This window comes from Channa argus, chromosome 10, assembly GCF_033026475.1.
Source record: "Channa argus isolate prfri chromosome 10, Channa argus male v1.0, whole genome shotgun sequence".
Taxonomy (NCBI): Eukaryota; Metazoa; Chordata; class Actinopteri; order Anabantiformes; family Channidae; genus Channa; species Channa argus.
The window spans coordinates 23,746,859-23,764,903 of NC_090206.1; the positions used below are offsets into that span (position 1 = coordinate 23,746,859).

The 18,045-nt window shown below is 41.9% G+C and overlaps 1 protein-coding gene across 2 annotated transcripts in view; it reads left to right on the plus strand.

The window, feature by feature from the left end:
• fat4 (FAT atypical cadherin 4) overlaps positions 1 to 18,045 on the plus strand; it is a 96,840-nt gene that overhangs the window by 38,847 nt on the left and 39,948 nt on the right. For both annotated transcript variants that reach the window (XM_067518221.1, XM_067518222.1), the window contains exons 2-4: positions 11,503 to 11,634; positions 16,268 to 16,529; positions 17,303 to 17,650. In XM_067518221.1, coding sequence (XP_067374322.1) covers positions 11,503 to 11,634; positions 16,268 to 16,529; positions 17,303 to 17,650 — 742 coding nt within the window. The remainder of the gene's footprint in view (positions 1 to 11,502; positions 11,635 to 16,267; positions 16,530 to 17,302; positions 17,651 to 18,045) is intronic.

Consider the following 18,045-nt stretch of genomic DNA (forward strand, 5'->3'; position numbering starts at 1 on the left):
GGCATTAGTCATTTTCCCCCCCCCCCCCCCCCCTCCTGCTGCCGAGGGTGATGTGCAACTATGATACGATTTTTTTTTTTTTGACGTAGTGTCCTCGACTGTCTACAAGTACTGATACTTGCACAATTTGTGGTCCATCAACGCATGTTTGTCCCGAGTGCACCAAAGAATCATGAAAGTGGTACTGACAGTTTGTGGGTAAATATTGTTTTTGTTATGCGGACTCATCCTTCACTTCCTGTTCCAAACTGTCCCAAACACTAACAGGAAAATAAAAGCAGATCTGATTTCATCATCTGACAGGATAAAACCCTGCCCCTTTGCATGTGTCCTGACAAAAAGTTTGTGTACTTGTGTTTTCCGAAGCCGTTCAGTCTAAACATATCTTGTAAAGATTTTGGTTCCAAACACAATCCGCCTTTTCTTTGGACACATTGTTTAAAATGTTATGTAAATGTTGAATTAATATGTCACTTGTCAGGGTTGTGTTTGTGTGTTTGCCTGGGTGCAGAGTGAGTTTGGGATACGTTGTATATCTTATGTTTCATCCCCGCGTTGTTTGCCAAAGATATTGATAATGGCGTTTGATTTTCGTTGTTTTTAATGCTGCTAGACTAAACACTTTCCTTGCTAGTAAACACCGTCTTTTGTCAGACTTCGGTGTGCACCGTTTTGAGAAGCCCTTTGTTTGAGTGATTGCTGGTTTCACTTTCCAAGTCAGAAGAGGAGAAAGCCGGCATTGCTCTTTTGTTGTCTGAGTATTTTTTTTTTTTTCTGTCAAATTTCCAAATACCCACAAGTCTTTTTGTCTGGACAGCCTGTCCGCTTTTTAGGGGTAGACGTCTGGGCGAATTATTTTTTTAAGCAAAAAAATTATAGAAATGAACAACAGAAGTCATCTGCTTTCTCCTCTTTTCTTTATCCTGAGCCACAAAAACATGTCAGAGCTGCAGGGAAGGTCAACTAACAAATGACGCTGTTGTGCTAAACTGAGGTTTCGACCCCAGAGTAACAAGTCGCTCCCACAATGCCACCGGACTGAGGAACTAATCATCACCTTTTGACCTCGTGCACTGACCCTCTGAACCCCAGAGAAAACCCAGAGGTGTTATGGATGGTAGTGGAGAGAGTGAGAACACTCTTAGAATATGGCCGCTTCCTCTCTCATGGGGCGTCTATGGGGCCTTTTATGAGTTGACAATTAATAGTCTCTGTAGGGTTTCCTGAATGGGGAATTGAGACGAATTGTCTCTTGGCCATTCAGCTGCGTTCAAGCGTGCAGCGAGACAAAAAAAAACAAAAGATTAAGGAAAGAAGAAAGCAATGGCTGCGAGGCGGAATCACCCATAGGGCTGTTTTTGAAACCTTTCCATTTTGTTTTGTGGACACCGGCCCTATGGGAAGACCCCAGGAAACTTGTGTGCACTCACACACACACACTTGCGAACCACCTAGCAAAAAGCGACCATTTTAAAAGCCAGACATCTGCCAAAACGGAGCCACTTTAAAATGGTGATCTTTCAGCAGCTCTTCTCATGGCGAAGCGTTTAGCCACGGGACTGGTGAGAGAAAACAGATCGTATCGAGGCGGGCATTTGTTTGTTCTTGCTTGACATCTGAAGGCAGAAATTATATTTACTCGTTTCCGCGGCCGCAGAATGACATGCTGTATGTCAGTTGCTTTTGCTTTACAGACAGTAAGGCATTGATGTTGTGGCCGAGCCGTAAATCACGAGGAGAGTGCCTCAAATTATATGGAACTCCCGAAAGGAATGGGAAGCGAGGCCCTCGCTCCATGGAGAAACTTTTGAGTCGCATCCGCAAAACTCAAAGGACCGAGCTGGGAATTGCCATGAACAGTGGGAGATAATGAAATGTGCAGGCAACATGGGAAAGGCCATTGAAGTGTTTTTTAATCTGCTAATGATGTCTTAGAGCTCCAGAATTCGTCTCTGGCCACAGGATTTCTTCCCATGCTATTTTGTCTTGGGGGATGAAGTGTACACAAATGGCTTGTTAATTAAGATGGATGGTGCTTCTAAAAGGCGCATCTTCTTCATAATAAGAGAGAGTTAAACATGTGAAGCTTTGTAAGACCTCCTTGCATGTGTGCAGAGGTGTGTGTGTTTGTGGGGTATAAAGGGGGGAGGGGTAACTTTTTGGTCATATGTATGAATGAGCATGTCATGGCCTACCATGTGTGAGGCTGTTTGTGAGACAGAGAAAAGAGAGGCAGAGCTATCTGAAGGCCCTGCAGTCTGTTTCCATGAATGGCCTCAGCGGGGGGAAACTGTCCCTCATTGTCGAGTTATTTGGCAGGTCTTTTTTTGTTTTTTGCACCACCTCATGTTAAATTCATCAACATTTCTCTGTCATTTTTCTCTTCGTTTGCCCCTCAGAATGTCTTCAGATGGGGTTTTCTTGCCAAGCTGTATCCTGCTGAGGGCTCAATGGCTGCGGCAGATGTATGGTGTGCCAAAAAGAGCAGTAGCTTTCATGGCATGAACTACAGACGGGGAATAACTGACTTTAAATATGTGCATTTTAAGAGCCTGATTAGGGTGTGTGAAGAAAGCACATATATGATTCTGTAATGTAATGACAATGAACATACGGTTAATATGCCATCTAGACAAAAAGAGACTTCTCTTAAATGAGAAGTCAGAAGAAAGCATTTAGCCTAACGTAAAGATACAGTCTGAAAGTTTGGCAAACATGCTCATTTGCTTTTCTTGTTGAAGGCTGGACGAGAAGATTGAAACCTCTCGCTAATTTACACTGCATGGTAAGGACAGACCTGGGAATCTCAAGTGGCAATTAGCTTAGCGTAGGTGAACATTGCTGCAGTTTGAAGCGTAAACCCAAATTAGCACATTGCGTCTGGTATATTTGGTGCATTAAAAATGACGTCTTCATGTCCAACTCAGTACACAAACGCAGACATGAGCAAAGTGGAGTTTGTCCATCAAAGTGTAGGAAATTTCCCAGAACCTTTTTTTTTTTGTGTGTGTGTGTGTGTGTGTGTTTAGAAGGACATTTGTCAGCTTTGGTGTACTTAAAACTACAATACACAGCAGTTGTGAAACTGCTTTGTCAAAGTCTCTTATTATAGTATGTTGGTCAGTTAGGTGGCAGTCGGGTTTCTTCGGGGTATGTAGGTCAGCCTCAAGTTTAGCTACTGCATCTCTGCACACACACACCCACACACACACACAAAATACACCCCCTACTCGTTCGCGCTCCTCCCCACGTTAATGTTTTTCAGGGATTTTTCTAATAAACCGTGGCCGCAGGGGGTGCTGGGAGCTTTTCACACAACAATCCAAGTCCTGTTTTGGATTAAAGCTTTTTTCTACACTATCCCACACACACCCACACAAACACACACACGGGCCTACACAGATACAGATTCCTGACTCGCTATCATCTGCTCCACGCACATTTGGTTCAATGAAGTAAACTTAAGAACTTTCTTTTTTCCATTCTCAAAGCCCCTTTTTACTGGTGTTTTAGTTTAAGATGGAACATGAATTTAATTTTGTGACATAAATAGAAATCCTAACAAAACAAATGATTGTTTTTATGAACTCAGTACTGAAAGGATTCAGATTTAAAAACTACAAACCCGCCACTAACAAAAAAGCAAATATGACAAAGTCTGAAAACATGTTTCTCTTTGATGCTTTCTGTCTTCTCACCATACTGGTGCCATTGATGGAAATCTGATCTAATGAACTGGTTATCAAATCAGTAGGCTGATTGTTTAACCCAGATTTCTACAGTGGGTTACTGCATGGGGGGAGGGATGTCATCATAGTTGTCACTTGATAATAATTAGGTCAAATCAAGACTTAAGATGCTTCACCAACGCATTTATCGTCGCCGAACACTCCCCCCAAGCTTGTCTGGATCCGATGCGTTTATCACTGGTTGACAGTATCTATGAGATGGATACTATAATAGTCCTTAAAGCTCCTCACAGACCTTCCAGACTTTTTGGAAAACACTGGCTTAGATTTATCATGCACCTCTTAAAGTCTCACTAAAGACTGACATTATTTGGAACAATATCTTTATATATTATGTATCACTATGATGGTTCTAGACAAAGCGAGTCTAATTTGCATTCAAAATAGAAAATAATATGGCTTTCTGGTCGTACTGCTTTGGAGTAAAAACTCCATTTGAGGTAAGATGTAATAGTAAATTACTCCTGTGTGTTAAAAGTACTTTTGTTGAAGGTAATTTGCTTCTTTCTTTGTGTTAAATTATTGATGGACTGAGCCTGACTACTTCATTATACTCAGAGAATTTAACCCCCAACAATATTTGTTCGTTGTCGGATGAAAGCTGAAGCTTGTGTATCCAGTTTTGCTGCTTCTTTTACACATCAGTTGAAGGATTGCATGTTTGTGTAGGCTGAAAACCATTATTCAACCTTTTTTACTTTCAAAAAAGCTGTCAAACCTACAGTCCAGACCCTGAGTATTTCTCCCACACAGTTCTACCGATGTAAACATACTTAAATTAAAGCTGTGACTTGGCTCTCAGTGTACAGTAGTACAAAAGTAGAGTGAAGAGTAAAAGTACAGCTTTTAGCTTTTAAATGCAGTAGTGCAAGCGTGTGAAGTCCCAACAGTATGTTATTTTACTGGAATAATATTGTAGTAATTGTTCTTGCTCATTTTCCACATAGGATGTTGTTTTTCAGCTGAGATCTGAAGGTTTTCAAAGTCAGAAGCTCTTTGGGTTTTATAAGCGCTGCAAAGTGCTGTGTTTCTCAGATTCTCCCCTCTCCATGCTCGGTGTGGTTTGAATGCCGTAATTGGAGGTAATTGTGTAGAGAGCGGAGTGATAAGGCCGCAGACTCACGCAGAGTCAGTGGCACCAACATGGAGACTGATAGACGTCTGACTCCGTTCTGGTCTCCTTCCATTTTTTTCAAAAGTCCTTAAAAAAGATACATTTCTTTCCTTATATCTTCAAAGCATACTTTTCACAAATAGGCTAATTATTTTGTTTTTTGCCTTTCATCTCACAAGCAGGAGAAAATTCTTGTTTTGATGTGCTTCTAACCTTGTAATCCAGGGATGGAGAACACATTGCATTTAATAGGCTATGGTAATTTTCATGATGGTTTTGAATTGTGCTCCGGCTAAATCTTGTCTCGCCTCCATTAGCACTACTCTGATCTTGCACAAGGTCTAATTAAACTTTCCAGCCAACTCTCCCAGGTAGGAATAGGACGGAAAGAGTTATGGCTGTTTAGAGTGAAGAAGAACCCCAGTTTGCTCTGCTCACGGCCGGATGCTGGACCATTAAAATTGGCAATCCATCATCATTTGTTTCCACTCTCCTGAGTGCAGAGATGTCTATGAGCCCAGAGCCTCTGTAAAACTATATACTTATGACCTGGTGGGTTATTCATTCTGTTGGATTATGTATCCCACTAGAAACGCTCAGAGGGAACCTCGCTTGGCAAGGGTTTGCAGGGGGCTTGAAGGGGCCTGCTGTAGACAAACAATCTTTTAACAGTTGGTGAAGTGGTCCACTGAGAGGACAGTGATCCTCTTTATTAAAACCACTTGTCTGACATTGTCTCTCCTCTCACTAGCCTTGTTTGGTTACATAAGGCCAAGGTGCTTTATGATCGTTCGCAGGCTCCCCTGTTTTATTTTGCTTTTGTCTCTTACTCACTCTTGCTCCTTTTTTTCCCCCCTTTCTGTAGAACTGCAGGAGTTTTTGGTGAAACTTGAGGGGGGGGGGGGGGGGGGGGGGATATGATCCTATTCTGACTTCTCTCTTGCACTGTGTGTTGAGGTTTGGCTGGTGTCCAGCTTTGTCTGCTTTTCCTCTGGGCACGCTCCCATCTCCAGCACAACTCAAATTCCTGTTTCTGGAGCGCGCATGCACTTTGCCGACCCTGATCGCTGTGGTTGGAAGATGAATTACTCTGAAGGCATTTGTTTGACAGATCGAGCCAGTTGTGATTGTACACGTGTTAAAGAGCCTACACGGAAGAAAGCAGTTTGACCTCGTCCGAATTCATTAGTTGTGTTTTTTAAAAGACAGAGTCACGATGGCACATTGACCAGTTTCCCAACAGAGTTGTGGAGCTCAATAAATCTCTCCAAATGACAGTGATGTTTAAACGCAGAGAGACAGGGAAGTGAGGATGAAGTGACGTAATTATGGTCCAGTTTTTATCCAGCGTGAATGCAATATGTTAAATGTAGCCTGCTGTCGTCGTAGTAGCACTTCGCTCTTTCTCCTACTTAGCAAAGAATTCATCAAATGTGCATGAATGGCCCTAGTTGGTTTTCAAACACAGACACATGTCTGGGCTTTTTTGAAAAAGTTGGAAATCCATTTTCAAAGCTGGGAGGGTGACGGGTTCTTCTTAACATATAAGTGGCTCATAAATGCAGGAACTTTTGGGAAAAGTCCGATTTTCGAGTATGCAGGGTGTTACAGTAGAAACCCCTGAAAGTGTGATGCTTTCAAGCACTTGTGGGAATAAATGAGGAGATCCTTGCTGACCTGCATGGGTGCGGTTCTTTGAACATTTCAGAAGCAGTGGTCGGAAGGGACGTGACTCTGTCTGAAAATAAGAAGTCCCACTGATGACTGTCCGGCTCCTTTTGGGAAACGCAGCAATTGGATCCTTCATACTTTTCTGCTTCTGTTGGAATACTCTGCTGGTGGAGCTTACTCTCAGTCTGAAAGCGCTATCGTCACTTTGAGGCCCAGCTGAGGCGTTGAGACTAATTTAACCTTAGGCAACAGTCACACAAATGATACATTATAACTTCCTTTGGATTAGTTTTGATTATTTATTTGCACATTTCCATGATCAGCATGTTTGAAATGTTGACTCTCTTTAATGGCGTTGCAAAAATTCCTTTGTGCCCTTTAACTGTTTGTACTGAGCCAAGAACCTGACAAAGTTCTCTTTTAAGCACGATTCTGGCTCGATGACGAAGTGTTATATTTGGAATTTCTCTGTGATCCCAGCTTATGACACATTAGATCCAGCTTCATGTGCACATCCATGAAAAATGGGTGATGCAAAGTCGAACTGTTTCCTCACACAGGCCAAGTATAACGAGGGCTGGAAGTCGGTGCTTCCCCTAACCCTTGACCCCAACTCGTCAACAACATCTAATGAGACTTTTAATCATTTTGAAATGATTATTTCCTGCAGGAGGCGCACCCTGCTCCAGTTTTTACGATCAGATGAGCTCAACATTTACAGCCCAACTGTTGCATCAGTTGCGCTAAGAGGTTTATAGCAAGGTCTTTTTGGGAGATATGTTTGTGGTAATGATGTGAATTTTCCCTTTGCTCTTAGAGGTTCACGGTGCTCGGTGGAGCACAAACTGTAGCATGAACTGTATTACTCATCTGTTAGGCAAACCATCATTTAACTAATCAAACAGACCCTGCACCGGTTATTAGAAACAACTGAGTCAGTAACTGACAAAATATGTGTGCAGCCTACATGGAATTGTGCTCAAATAATAGATCTCTTGCTCGTGCAGCGACTTTTCTCCCCGACTGTCTGCAGACGACTTGGCAGAGTCATAAGCGTGAGACGTTTTGAGTGGAAAACATATGAAATCTGGTGCTACTTTCACGTTTCAGCAAAGAGTGGGGACTGCTGGTGAATGGTGCAGCAAAATGTAGTCAGGTCACCCAGATTACCAATGATCACCCGCCCTTTTGCCCAGTTTTGATATCATGTGCCACCGACCGCTGATCAGCAATTTTATAAGGACAAACAACCGTTGCAATAAGGTTGATGAGATATATAAATTAATATGAATGCTGCACAAATTAAATGTCATTCACCAGTGTTACTGTATATTGGAGCCACTGCGGACTTCGGTTCCTTATCTACTGTATATTGGAGCCACTGCGGACTTCGGTTCCTTATCTTCAAACTCAACTCAAATGTACCTGTGTCTTCAGGGCTACATGCTACCACAGGTTAATGAAAATATATTTTGTGTGGCACTAGGCCTTGAACTTATATTATAAGTGAGAAAGAAGAGTGGAGGACATAAGTTGAGCTCAGACACTATACGGTCTTGGAATGAATTTATCACTGTTGAGCTCTGGTCTCAACTTCTCGGACTAATACCTGGCATTACCTTAAGGTCTCATAATCGCCAGTGCTCAGGAACCACGTGATGCGTGAATCATTCATACCTACCCATAAATAATAAAACCCTGGCAGCCAGTTAGCAGCACCTGCAACTTGAAACAGTAGTTCGTGAAACACAATATTTCACCTTGTAAACTAATGTGTTTCACCTGCCTTGGCCAGGGCGCCGGACTCGGCTGCAGATAAGGTACAGGGGAACGAAAATCTCTCCTCCTGCCCAACTCGGCTTCTCGCAGACCCCCCTACCCCCGTTTTTTTGACCTTGCTTCCCTTCTCCTCCACTGAATTTTTCACCAAAGCTCTTTGATATATTCTGGTCCCAGGGGAACTTCAGTAATGCAAACTGAAAGCGGGAGGCGCAATTATTTCTCAAAACTGCACTTCTACTCTAATTAGCTCGCTCCTCAGAAGTGGGCCTTGCATTATTTACACATCAAGGGGACACACAGGAAGGCAGATAAATATTCATTGTTTGTTGACTTTGCCCCGGTCCCCGCGGCTCAGGCACACGTTGAGTCGAGAGCCGGTGCCACCGCGGCTTGTTTATGCGACTTCTGCATCGCTGGTGCCCGGGACATAATCTGTCTTGTTCTTCTGTAATTATCTCCACTCATGCAGACACCAACTGAGAGCGTTGTTAATAGGTGGACACCATCCTCATTCGGGCACAAGGAGATCAAATAAATAAGTGTTCAGGGGTGAGATTTGCTGTAATTGTGACTTAGCCACACTTGCACTGCTGCACTTGTTGTTAAAGTAGTAAACAGGAAGAAGCGTATTCGATTCAGTGACACCATTTCAGCCATGTCTCCCTGAAGCTTTGGGTTCTGGGTCATCTTTAATGAACCAAAATTGTTATTTCTTCCCAAAAAGGAGCCTGTGGCCGCTGTTACAAAGAGTTTCCTGCTACTGTTGGTTGCACTGCATTGTGACTGGTAAAGTCTGCTTTTCCTGTCAGTAGCCAGGTATGAATAGACTGCCATCTGACCCCCCCCCCCCCCCCCCCCCCCCCCCCCCACACACACTTTGTGTTTGTACGACCTTGAGGTCCATTGTTTGCTCTTTTAAAAAAAAGCTCAACCCATTGTAGATTTTTGACAACTCTTTTTTTTTTTTTAAACGTATTTCCCTTTTCTCACTAACACATATATAGCTTCATCTGTATGTGTTTCAGAGGGTTGTGAAAGAGACGAGGGGACATCTTGTGTTGCCTAGCACAAGAATTACCATAATCACTGTCAACATTAATAGAGATCCTATCACTGGAGAATTTAAACATAGCTTTTCCATATTTATAGAAGCAATAAACAAAGAATGTGCAGCAAAATGTCTGTTATGATTCAAAAGCGAGGCGTGTTTACTGGCTTTGAAATGCATATTTAGGTTAGCGGATAACGCCGAGGAGATCGCAGTTTAAGTTGTGGGATACGAGTGAAATGTAATATCGCCACACTAGAAACACAACACCCGAAACGGTAAATGTCTCACTCTCACTGTCACCAGGGTTTTTTTTTCCCACAGACATATTCGCAAAGTTGACCTTATGCAACTGCAATAGTTGTTTGTTTAGTTCCCCCATTGGAGCCACAATTATTTTTATTTATCATATTTTTTCGTCTGAGTTGTAGTTGTTGTTTGATTTTTTTTTTTTTTTTTTTAAATGTCCGCTATTCTGAAGGCGTGAGGTTGGTCCGCTTATGCTGGGTGATCACCAGTTTATCTGAAAGGCGTCGGACGATGTTGAGGTCAGGCTTCTCCAGAAACTACGTTTTCGAAAGCAGCTTTTAGGGACCCGACTTTGTTCATAAGGACTCTAAGTGATGCCTTTACGTTCAGCTGGCTTCTTCTCTCTTTGGGTATCCAATGTCTGAAATATCATATGATGTAGCATTAACGTCTCCCTTAAAAAAAAAATCTCATTAAATAGAGGGAGTCCATATCCTTTTTGCCATTTAGCATGTAAACAATGGCGTTGAAAGAGGGTCTTCCAAGTATGGTGGGAATCACACCACTGCTGCATCTGTATTGAATTTCACTTATCAGAGCACTATATGGGACAGAGTTTATCTGCATGGGGGGTCTGTGGCGAACAGTAATGTGGGTTTATTTTGGTTTTAAGACATGAAAGTGAAAATCCCTGAGCTACAGTTAGTTTGTTTTACTGTTACACTCACTGGGAGTGTGTGAGGAAAAGAGTGTATTGTACAATTTCCATCAGCTCCGGTGACCGTAGGGTCTATGAGGTCTAGTGAAGAGCCACAGGGGGGCTCTCAAGAAATGTTAGTGCTTCTGCTTCCACAGGTAATTCTTGTTTCATCGTCAGCTTTTTGCCCATGGAACAATTAAGTGCAGTTTAATTGCACGTGTTTAAATGTGTGATACAAAGAACTGCTTTAAATGAAATGATGCCAGCGACTCGTTTGTTACTTTTACTGTTCTCTATTGTTTCTTGAGTATTATTATTCATGTGATATGAATCACCCCCATTACCAAATTAGTTATTAGAAAATAAGCTTTAGCTAACGCTGTCCGGTTGCACTTTTACTAGTGAAATCACTTTTATCAAGTTGCTTTCTCTGAGAATTGAACAATTCTACGGTATACTTTTACAGTAAAATTTAATACTTTAATATTATTGTCCCTTAAAACTAAAACGCTAATTCAATGGATTAACGCTCATTTTCAAATCGGTATATATTTTAAAATGTGATTAAAAAGTAACTTAACCCCTTAAAATGACGTCCATTTCACTCATTACTTCACTGTTACTCACACCCTGCTAAGCTAAGCTAGTCGTGATGACGATTAGCATCAGCTGTCGTCATTTCACAAACTCTAAGATGTTGTAGCGCCAAGATTGTTTAATCAAAATTAGCTTCAGCCGTTTGAAGCGCTAACATTAGCTGAGCTAGCTGACGCACAGTCACTACATGGTTGGGGTATTTTTTTTTTGGTAGTTCTTATCCGTTATATTTGCTGCTTTTTACATAATTGTACTGTATCTAATGTCGTACACCGATGCTGTATTTTGGCCTTGTAGGGCCGGCAAGCTCCACAAATAGATCTACGATCTCTTAGTTAAAACAGGAATTCAGCCTCCTCGGTTTTTGAGCTTTCAAGCGCACGTACAACAGTTCATCTTTCCCAGTTTTTCCAAACCTCTCTGGACTCAGTGAATGATAACTTTCCCCATCTTCTGCAGCTTTTCATCACGTGAAATTCAGGGAAATGGACCCTCCATTTTTTTTTTCTTTGCACCAATCCTAACAGCTGTAGCAGGGCGGGTTTGGCGCCGCTTTAATGGAAATTGTGGTGTTTCTTTTTCCCCCCTGCAGGTGGAGATCACACTCCAGGACGTCAATGACAACCCGCCAGTTTTCCCTAATGATATTCTTGATGTGTCCATTGAGGAGAACATTGGGGATGGCTTCAAGATAATGCAGATAACAGCCACGGATGCAGACGAGGTAATGGCTCCCCGGGTTTTTTGTTTGTCTAACAGTGTTTTTGTCATTTTCTGTGCCCGTTTTCCACTCCACTGCTTTCAGGTTGGAAATCCCTGGAGTGATTGAAAATATGCTACAAATCAATGCACAGCACACGCAAACGCGTTCTGAGGCCACAGCCGTCAGGATTTTAATGACTGGCCACCGGTGTTACAGAGCTTGAACAAGAGCAGCCAGCGGGTGATTGTTCGGCCCACCGCTCCGATAGTTTTGTGGTCCCTGTATAGTTCACATTACTTCACCGGCATCACTCTCAGTTAGTTAAAGGCTCCGTCTTTAGCTGCTATGGGCAGGATATGGACATTAAATCCTGCAATAAGCGAATCACAGGCACTGCCGGCATCTCCAAGGTCTGCGGTCTCTCACCCAAGCCAAAGGACACAGATGAACAGAATGGAAAAAGTCAGGCCATAGAGGAGAGAGAGAGATTAGAAAGAAGAACTGTGGACTTGAGGTTAATGTTAACTTATGAGGCAACACGTTTTTTATTGCACAGCTGTTGCTGCACCCCCTTCCCTTTTCTCTGAATGTGAGAAAAGTCATACAGAGTCCCACTTCTGACTATAGTATTCCTCAATCCGAATAGTATTTACACAGTTGGAGCATTTTCGGGACATTATTTGATTACTTTTCAGCTCCAAAGTAGTCACAGCTTTGATCTGGAAAGGTTTAGCATATGGTATTAAAATCAAACTGTGCAGTTGCAAAATTTTTTCCTCATATGTAAAGTCATGGGTACTGCCAGATTGTGTTGTGGTCCATAAACCAAAATGTACTGCGTTTAGTCATTTGTAGAAAAATAGTCATTCATTTTATGCGACGCCATATTTTGCTTTTTGTCAGGAATTCAGAAGACAACGAAAACACAGAAACGTTGAAAGAGAATGTAGAGGAGCCTTTTTAGGAATTAAAGATTCTTGAGATGTTTATTCTAACCTCCAGCGCTGCCATGAATTGGTTGCTAAATAGGAGCCTGTACTTCATTCCAGCGCTCACTTGGAGCCAGATACAAGGCCGGCCAAGCCTTTGCCCACATCCTTACGCAGGAAACTTAAGTTGCGCTGACACTAAGCGTACGGAACGCATTGAGGCCCTGTTGAGAAAGCCACATGTGTGAGCCAGTGCAGAGTAGCCAAGAGTGCAAGCTGTTGGCCAGCTGACTGGCTGAATTCAGACATCATAATGATCCCATCCAGTTTAACAGTGCTACATGTGGGATTCATGTGTGAGGGTATTAAAAAGCTGTTTCTATGCATCCGTTTTTCGCTACGCCCATTTCCAAGCTCAGAAGAACGGGGTTGCATGAAGGTTGAAAGAAAATCAATATAAAACTGAGCTTTTTTTTTTTTTTCTCTCTCTCTCTCTCTAATGCAGCCTAGGTCTCTGAAAATGTGTCTCACCTCATTGAGAGAAATATGCTGCCTTTCGCACTTTTGGATTGACTGAGTGATTGAGTGTTTAGAATGCTACCCTCATGTGGGAAGTATGTCACAGGTAACAACCTTTCTTTATGAAGGTGCAGCAGTCGTTGGTTTAGGAGCTCTTTGAACGCCATGATCCAGTTGTAAGTATGTTTCCATCCAGGGCTTGCAGTTGTGAAGCAGATTTACAAATCAGCAGTGCAGCTGTTGAGGCCACCTTTAACTTTCAAAGGCTTTATCTTAAATCAACATGTTGCTTGTTTTCAGGAGTGTGTGTTATGACTGGACTGCTTGCTTAGAGCTGTCGCAAACAGGAAGCTCACTATTCCCACCGACACGGTCTGTTTTGCACCTCACACTTCTCGGAACTGCATGCTCCCAAAAACCACTCATCTGCTAAATGAGTTTTCTACTGCTCCTGTCTTGTACCCTTTGCTCCCTGGAGTGCTGCTATATAATTGGTCAGTGCTCTTTTGTCTGCCCCCAACAACCCACTGTATCTTTGAAGGGCTATAAAGAAGTCAAACGCTTTGAGTGAAGGTCAAAAGGGCGACTAGTGTTGGTGTGTGTCTAAGACCCTAATTACTTTAATTCAGTGAGAAATGGACCTAGCCAGATATGAAAAAAATGACTGACTCTATTTTTAATGATTACCGATTTCCATAATGTGTATAGATATGTGTGTTTTGAACTGTGGCCTAGATGGACCCCCTGCTCAGTCACTTGCACCTTCCTTGTTCTGCCTTTGAATCCTATCAGAAAGTTAATTGGGAAACCACGGGTGTTTGGTTCCGGACTGGAGCCCAGCTGGCTGATGGGATTCCCAGAACTGAAACCACTGATTGATGACAGCAGGGTCCTTAGAATGGAAGAGTCTTACTGTGTCCTCCCCATTTCTCTCCTTTTTTTTTTTTTTTTTTTTCTGGGTCTGGATCTCAGGCCTGGTCTCTGGTAATGCAATGAGAAGAGAAGGTCAAGAAGATACAGGTTTTATTCCTCGTAAAAACAGACCACAAGAAAGAGATAAGAACAAGTCATGAACTGGGCCTTACAACATTGACTTCGTGTGTTGTCTTGTTTAGACTGCCTGTTACACGAAGACGTGAAAATATAGAAGGGATCTAAATTCCTTTATTTTTTTTCTTTCTTTTTCAGTAGCAACATTGTAATGAGCAAACACTGCAACATCTATTTTTTTGTACACTAAATTTTTTTACCTTATACCACTTACTTTTTATCAGCAAAATGTGTTGTTTATAGCATTGTGTTGTTGGGAGCATTGATTTGGAGTCATGTCTCTGGCTGCACGGTGAATGTTTTGGTCTCCACCGACTCCCGAGTGAACAATTTGATGTGCTAAATGCTAATTCCTCCAGCTAGTTGTAAGCTTCATCTGTGAACAGCTTGATGCTGGACATGTACCACACAGTTGCTTATCAAAACCTTTTTCGCTGAAAACAGCTGTCTGAAAATAACGGCAATCACAGCATTGGGGCAGGAAATAAGTGCAGACCACTATTGGCACTGAAAGTGCTTTACGCTGCTTCTTATTCACCTATTCGCGCTCACAATCACACACCGATGGTGGAGCTGCTATGCAGCTGGCCAACGCTCACCGGGAGCAACTAAGATGGGGTTCAGTGTCTTGCTCAAGGACACTTGAGCCGGGGATTGAACCAACAACTGTCAGATTGGTGGACCACCGCTCTACCTTCCTGCGCCCCCAACAAAACTTTGTCTGGAACAAAAAAGTAATCTGATTACTTTGAGATGAGCGGCAAGCCTTTTCACATTGCACGTGAATGCTTGAAATGCAAAACTATGCAGCAACAGAAGCCTAAAATGTCATGAAATGTCAAAAGGTGCAAAGATGCTAAACAGCAAGAGCTGCACAATAACACGGAGCTGAGAGAAGCTTACATTTTTGTCAATGTCCTAAAAACATCACTGGTCTTGCACCAAAGAAATTAAGGGAAAAACTTGTCCAGAAGGGATTGAATGTGTAACATACACATACGTAGCAAACACAATCCGAGATGCTACAGAATAGGTGAGGGGTAGGTAACGTGGATTCACAATGCATAGCTAATGTTTCCCATTCAGTTTGCATGTGGGCAGTTTATTTAAAACCTAGTTTGTCATATGAGAAACACTGTGCAGCAGCAGCTTAATGCAGCACTTCGCTTTATAAGCTTTTCTATTGTCCTGGCACGACCAAAAAGCATCACACCGGCATTAGGCGTAGCTGAAAGAGTCTCCCCAAGCTTAGCTCTTAACCAGCCGTAACCAGATCCCTCGTTTCATCTCAATGAATAGCAGTAGCTGTTTGATGTTGCTCTTTCTTTTTGGCAGAAGTCACAGAGTGGGACAGTTGTCTGATCTCCTATTGTCTCCAGCACAAATATAAATGTCAAGCTCTGTCATCGGCCTTATTCAGTTGTCATATCACATTCAGTCCTCCTCTCCTATTGCAGAACCTCGTGCTATAGCTATTGCATGTGTCATGGCGCTTGTACTTGTCTAAGGTAACAGGGGATCTATTAATTGCATTTATAGAGGAAAACTATAGCCTCAGAAAAGTTCAAAGAAGAGTGAGGCTCAGTAGGACATTGCCATTCAGCTTGTCTGTCTCTTGTCCCTTTTTCTCGCAGTGTGGCCAGTCCTCTTTTTGAGAAGCCTTCTGAATGATACATTTTCTTTTAGAATATGTAACGGAAAATAAACGGAATTATGAGCTTAAAGGAAGTAGAAATGTCAAACTGGTCTTATTTTCTAATATTTGTCACCATTTGAGTCCTAAAAGTTTTATATTATTAAAACAAGGAAATATTGTGTTGTTTTTCACTTTGCTTAAGAAATAGTATAGTGTAATAGTGTATTTTTATTTCAATAATTCTTTTTTTAATCTCTGTTTTATTTTTCCACATCCACGTTAGATGCCAAATTCTGTTGAATTTGTGGTCTGTTCTTCTTCTTTTGGCCCTGAGAACTTTCATCTTTCGTCTTTCGGTGTCATGTGCATAAACATACACAATCTAAAATATAAAGTTAAAATGCAGAGTTGTGACACACACCAAATATGAAGTACGTACACAGAGATAGAATAAAATACAATAAAAATAAAATAAGAATGACATTACTGTAAAATATTTCCTTTTCTGTCTTCACCCCAGGGTCCTAATGCACTTGTGACGTACACTATCATCAGCGGGGCAGATGACAGCTTTCGAATTGACCCTGAATCTGGTGATCTGATTGCCACCAAGAAACTAGACCGGGAACGTCGTTCAAAATATTCCCTTCTGGTGCGAGCAGACGATGGAAAACAGTCATCTGACATGAGGCTGAACATTACTGTCCAGGATGTCAATGACCACACGCCCAAGTTCTCCCGTTCAACCTATTCCTTTGATATCCCTGAAGACACGGCACCTGGTAAGGTCTTAGTGTCACCTCATCAAGCATCCAGCTGACAGATGACAGAAGTAGACGATTACAGTCTCAGACAGGCAATGTTGTGTCTCCTCCACAGGTCTTTAGGCTGGATTTACACAGCTCTGCTAACGTCATTAGGAGCACCAAATTATTATTTTGGTAGTTTATACGAGTCCTTTTTCTTTTGCTTTTTTTTTTTTTTTTTTTTACAGTTTTTTATGACTTCTGTAGCTCTCCAAAGTCTCCTGTACCTTCCCTAAGGGAGAAATTAAGTTTAATAGGTCAAAGGGACAGTAACTGATATTGGATTTATATGGAAACCTATCAGCAACCAGCAGGATTTACAACAATACTGACAACTGTCTGGCAGAGCTCCCTCTCCCCTCACACTGCTTAAGTTCCAAGAATGTGGACGACAATACAAAGCGTTTTGATAAGGATACCAGAAATCACAGAATGTTTATTGAAAACATCAATGTACTAAATATTCAATCCTACAAGGTTTTTTTTTATCATTGGCTGTTGGCTGAGTTATGGCATAAATGTTCATACGTAAGTCATTAGTTTAAATAACAATTAATTGAAGACATTTGGTTCCAAAAGGCATTTTTTAGTCATTATTTTAGCAACTGGCAGAGCCATCACTGAGTCAGTGGTATTAATACACAGCCCTAACAACCACCTGCGGATATATTAAAGTTTTTTTTTTTTTGGATAGTGCAATAAAACCTAACTTCTCGCCTCTGTGTTACAACCCTGTCTGACTCTCACAGGCTCCATTGTGGCTGCAATCCTGGCCAGCGACTCTGACTCAGGGGTTAATGGTGAGGTCACCTACTCGCTGGAGGAGGACAAAGATGAGACCTTCCTCCTGAACCCTGTAACAGGAGTTTTCAATGTGACACGTCCACTGGACTACGAGACTCAGCAGTACTATATTCTGACAGCAAAAGCACAGGATGGTGGGGGGCTGTTCAGCACAGTCAGGGTGTATTTCAACGTCCTGGATGTGAATGACAACGCACCTGTCTTTAACAATACTGTGTACAGCACATCAGTCTCGGAGAGCGTGCCCCCTGGATCCACTATTGTCACAGTTGGTGCCAGCGATGCTGATGATGGTATGTTGGGAAATCCTTACGTATGTAGTAGCCAGTATTAACTGACTGACATTAATTACACTCAAATAAACACACAGAGATACCGGTGGTAGAAGTACACAAACTTAATAGGTGAGTGAAAGTACTGCAAGGATCATCTCAAAGGTTTTACTCAAGTTGAAGCACTAAATACATGCTCTTAAATTTACTTAAGGTACATAAGTACTCAACTAAGTACACAATGTAGAGTAAGAATCACCCTTTCTTTTGTTCTCTTTAACAGAAAAACATGAAAAAGTAAAATAAATGTAAAAAGCATGTGGAATGACTTGACGTGAACAGTATAAAGGATGTTGAAATAAACTCAGCATACCTTATGAAAAAAGCTGAAGTTATGAAACAAGCATCTAGTTTAC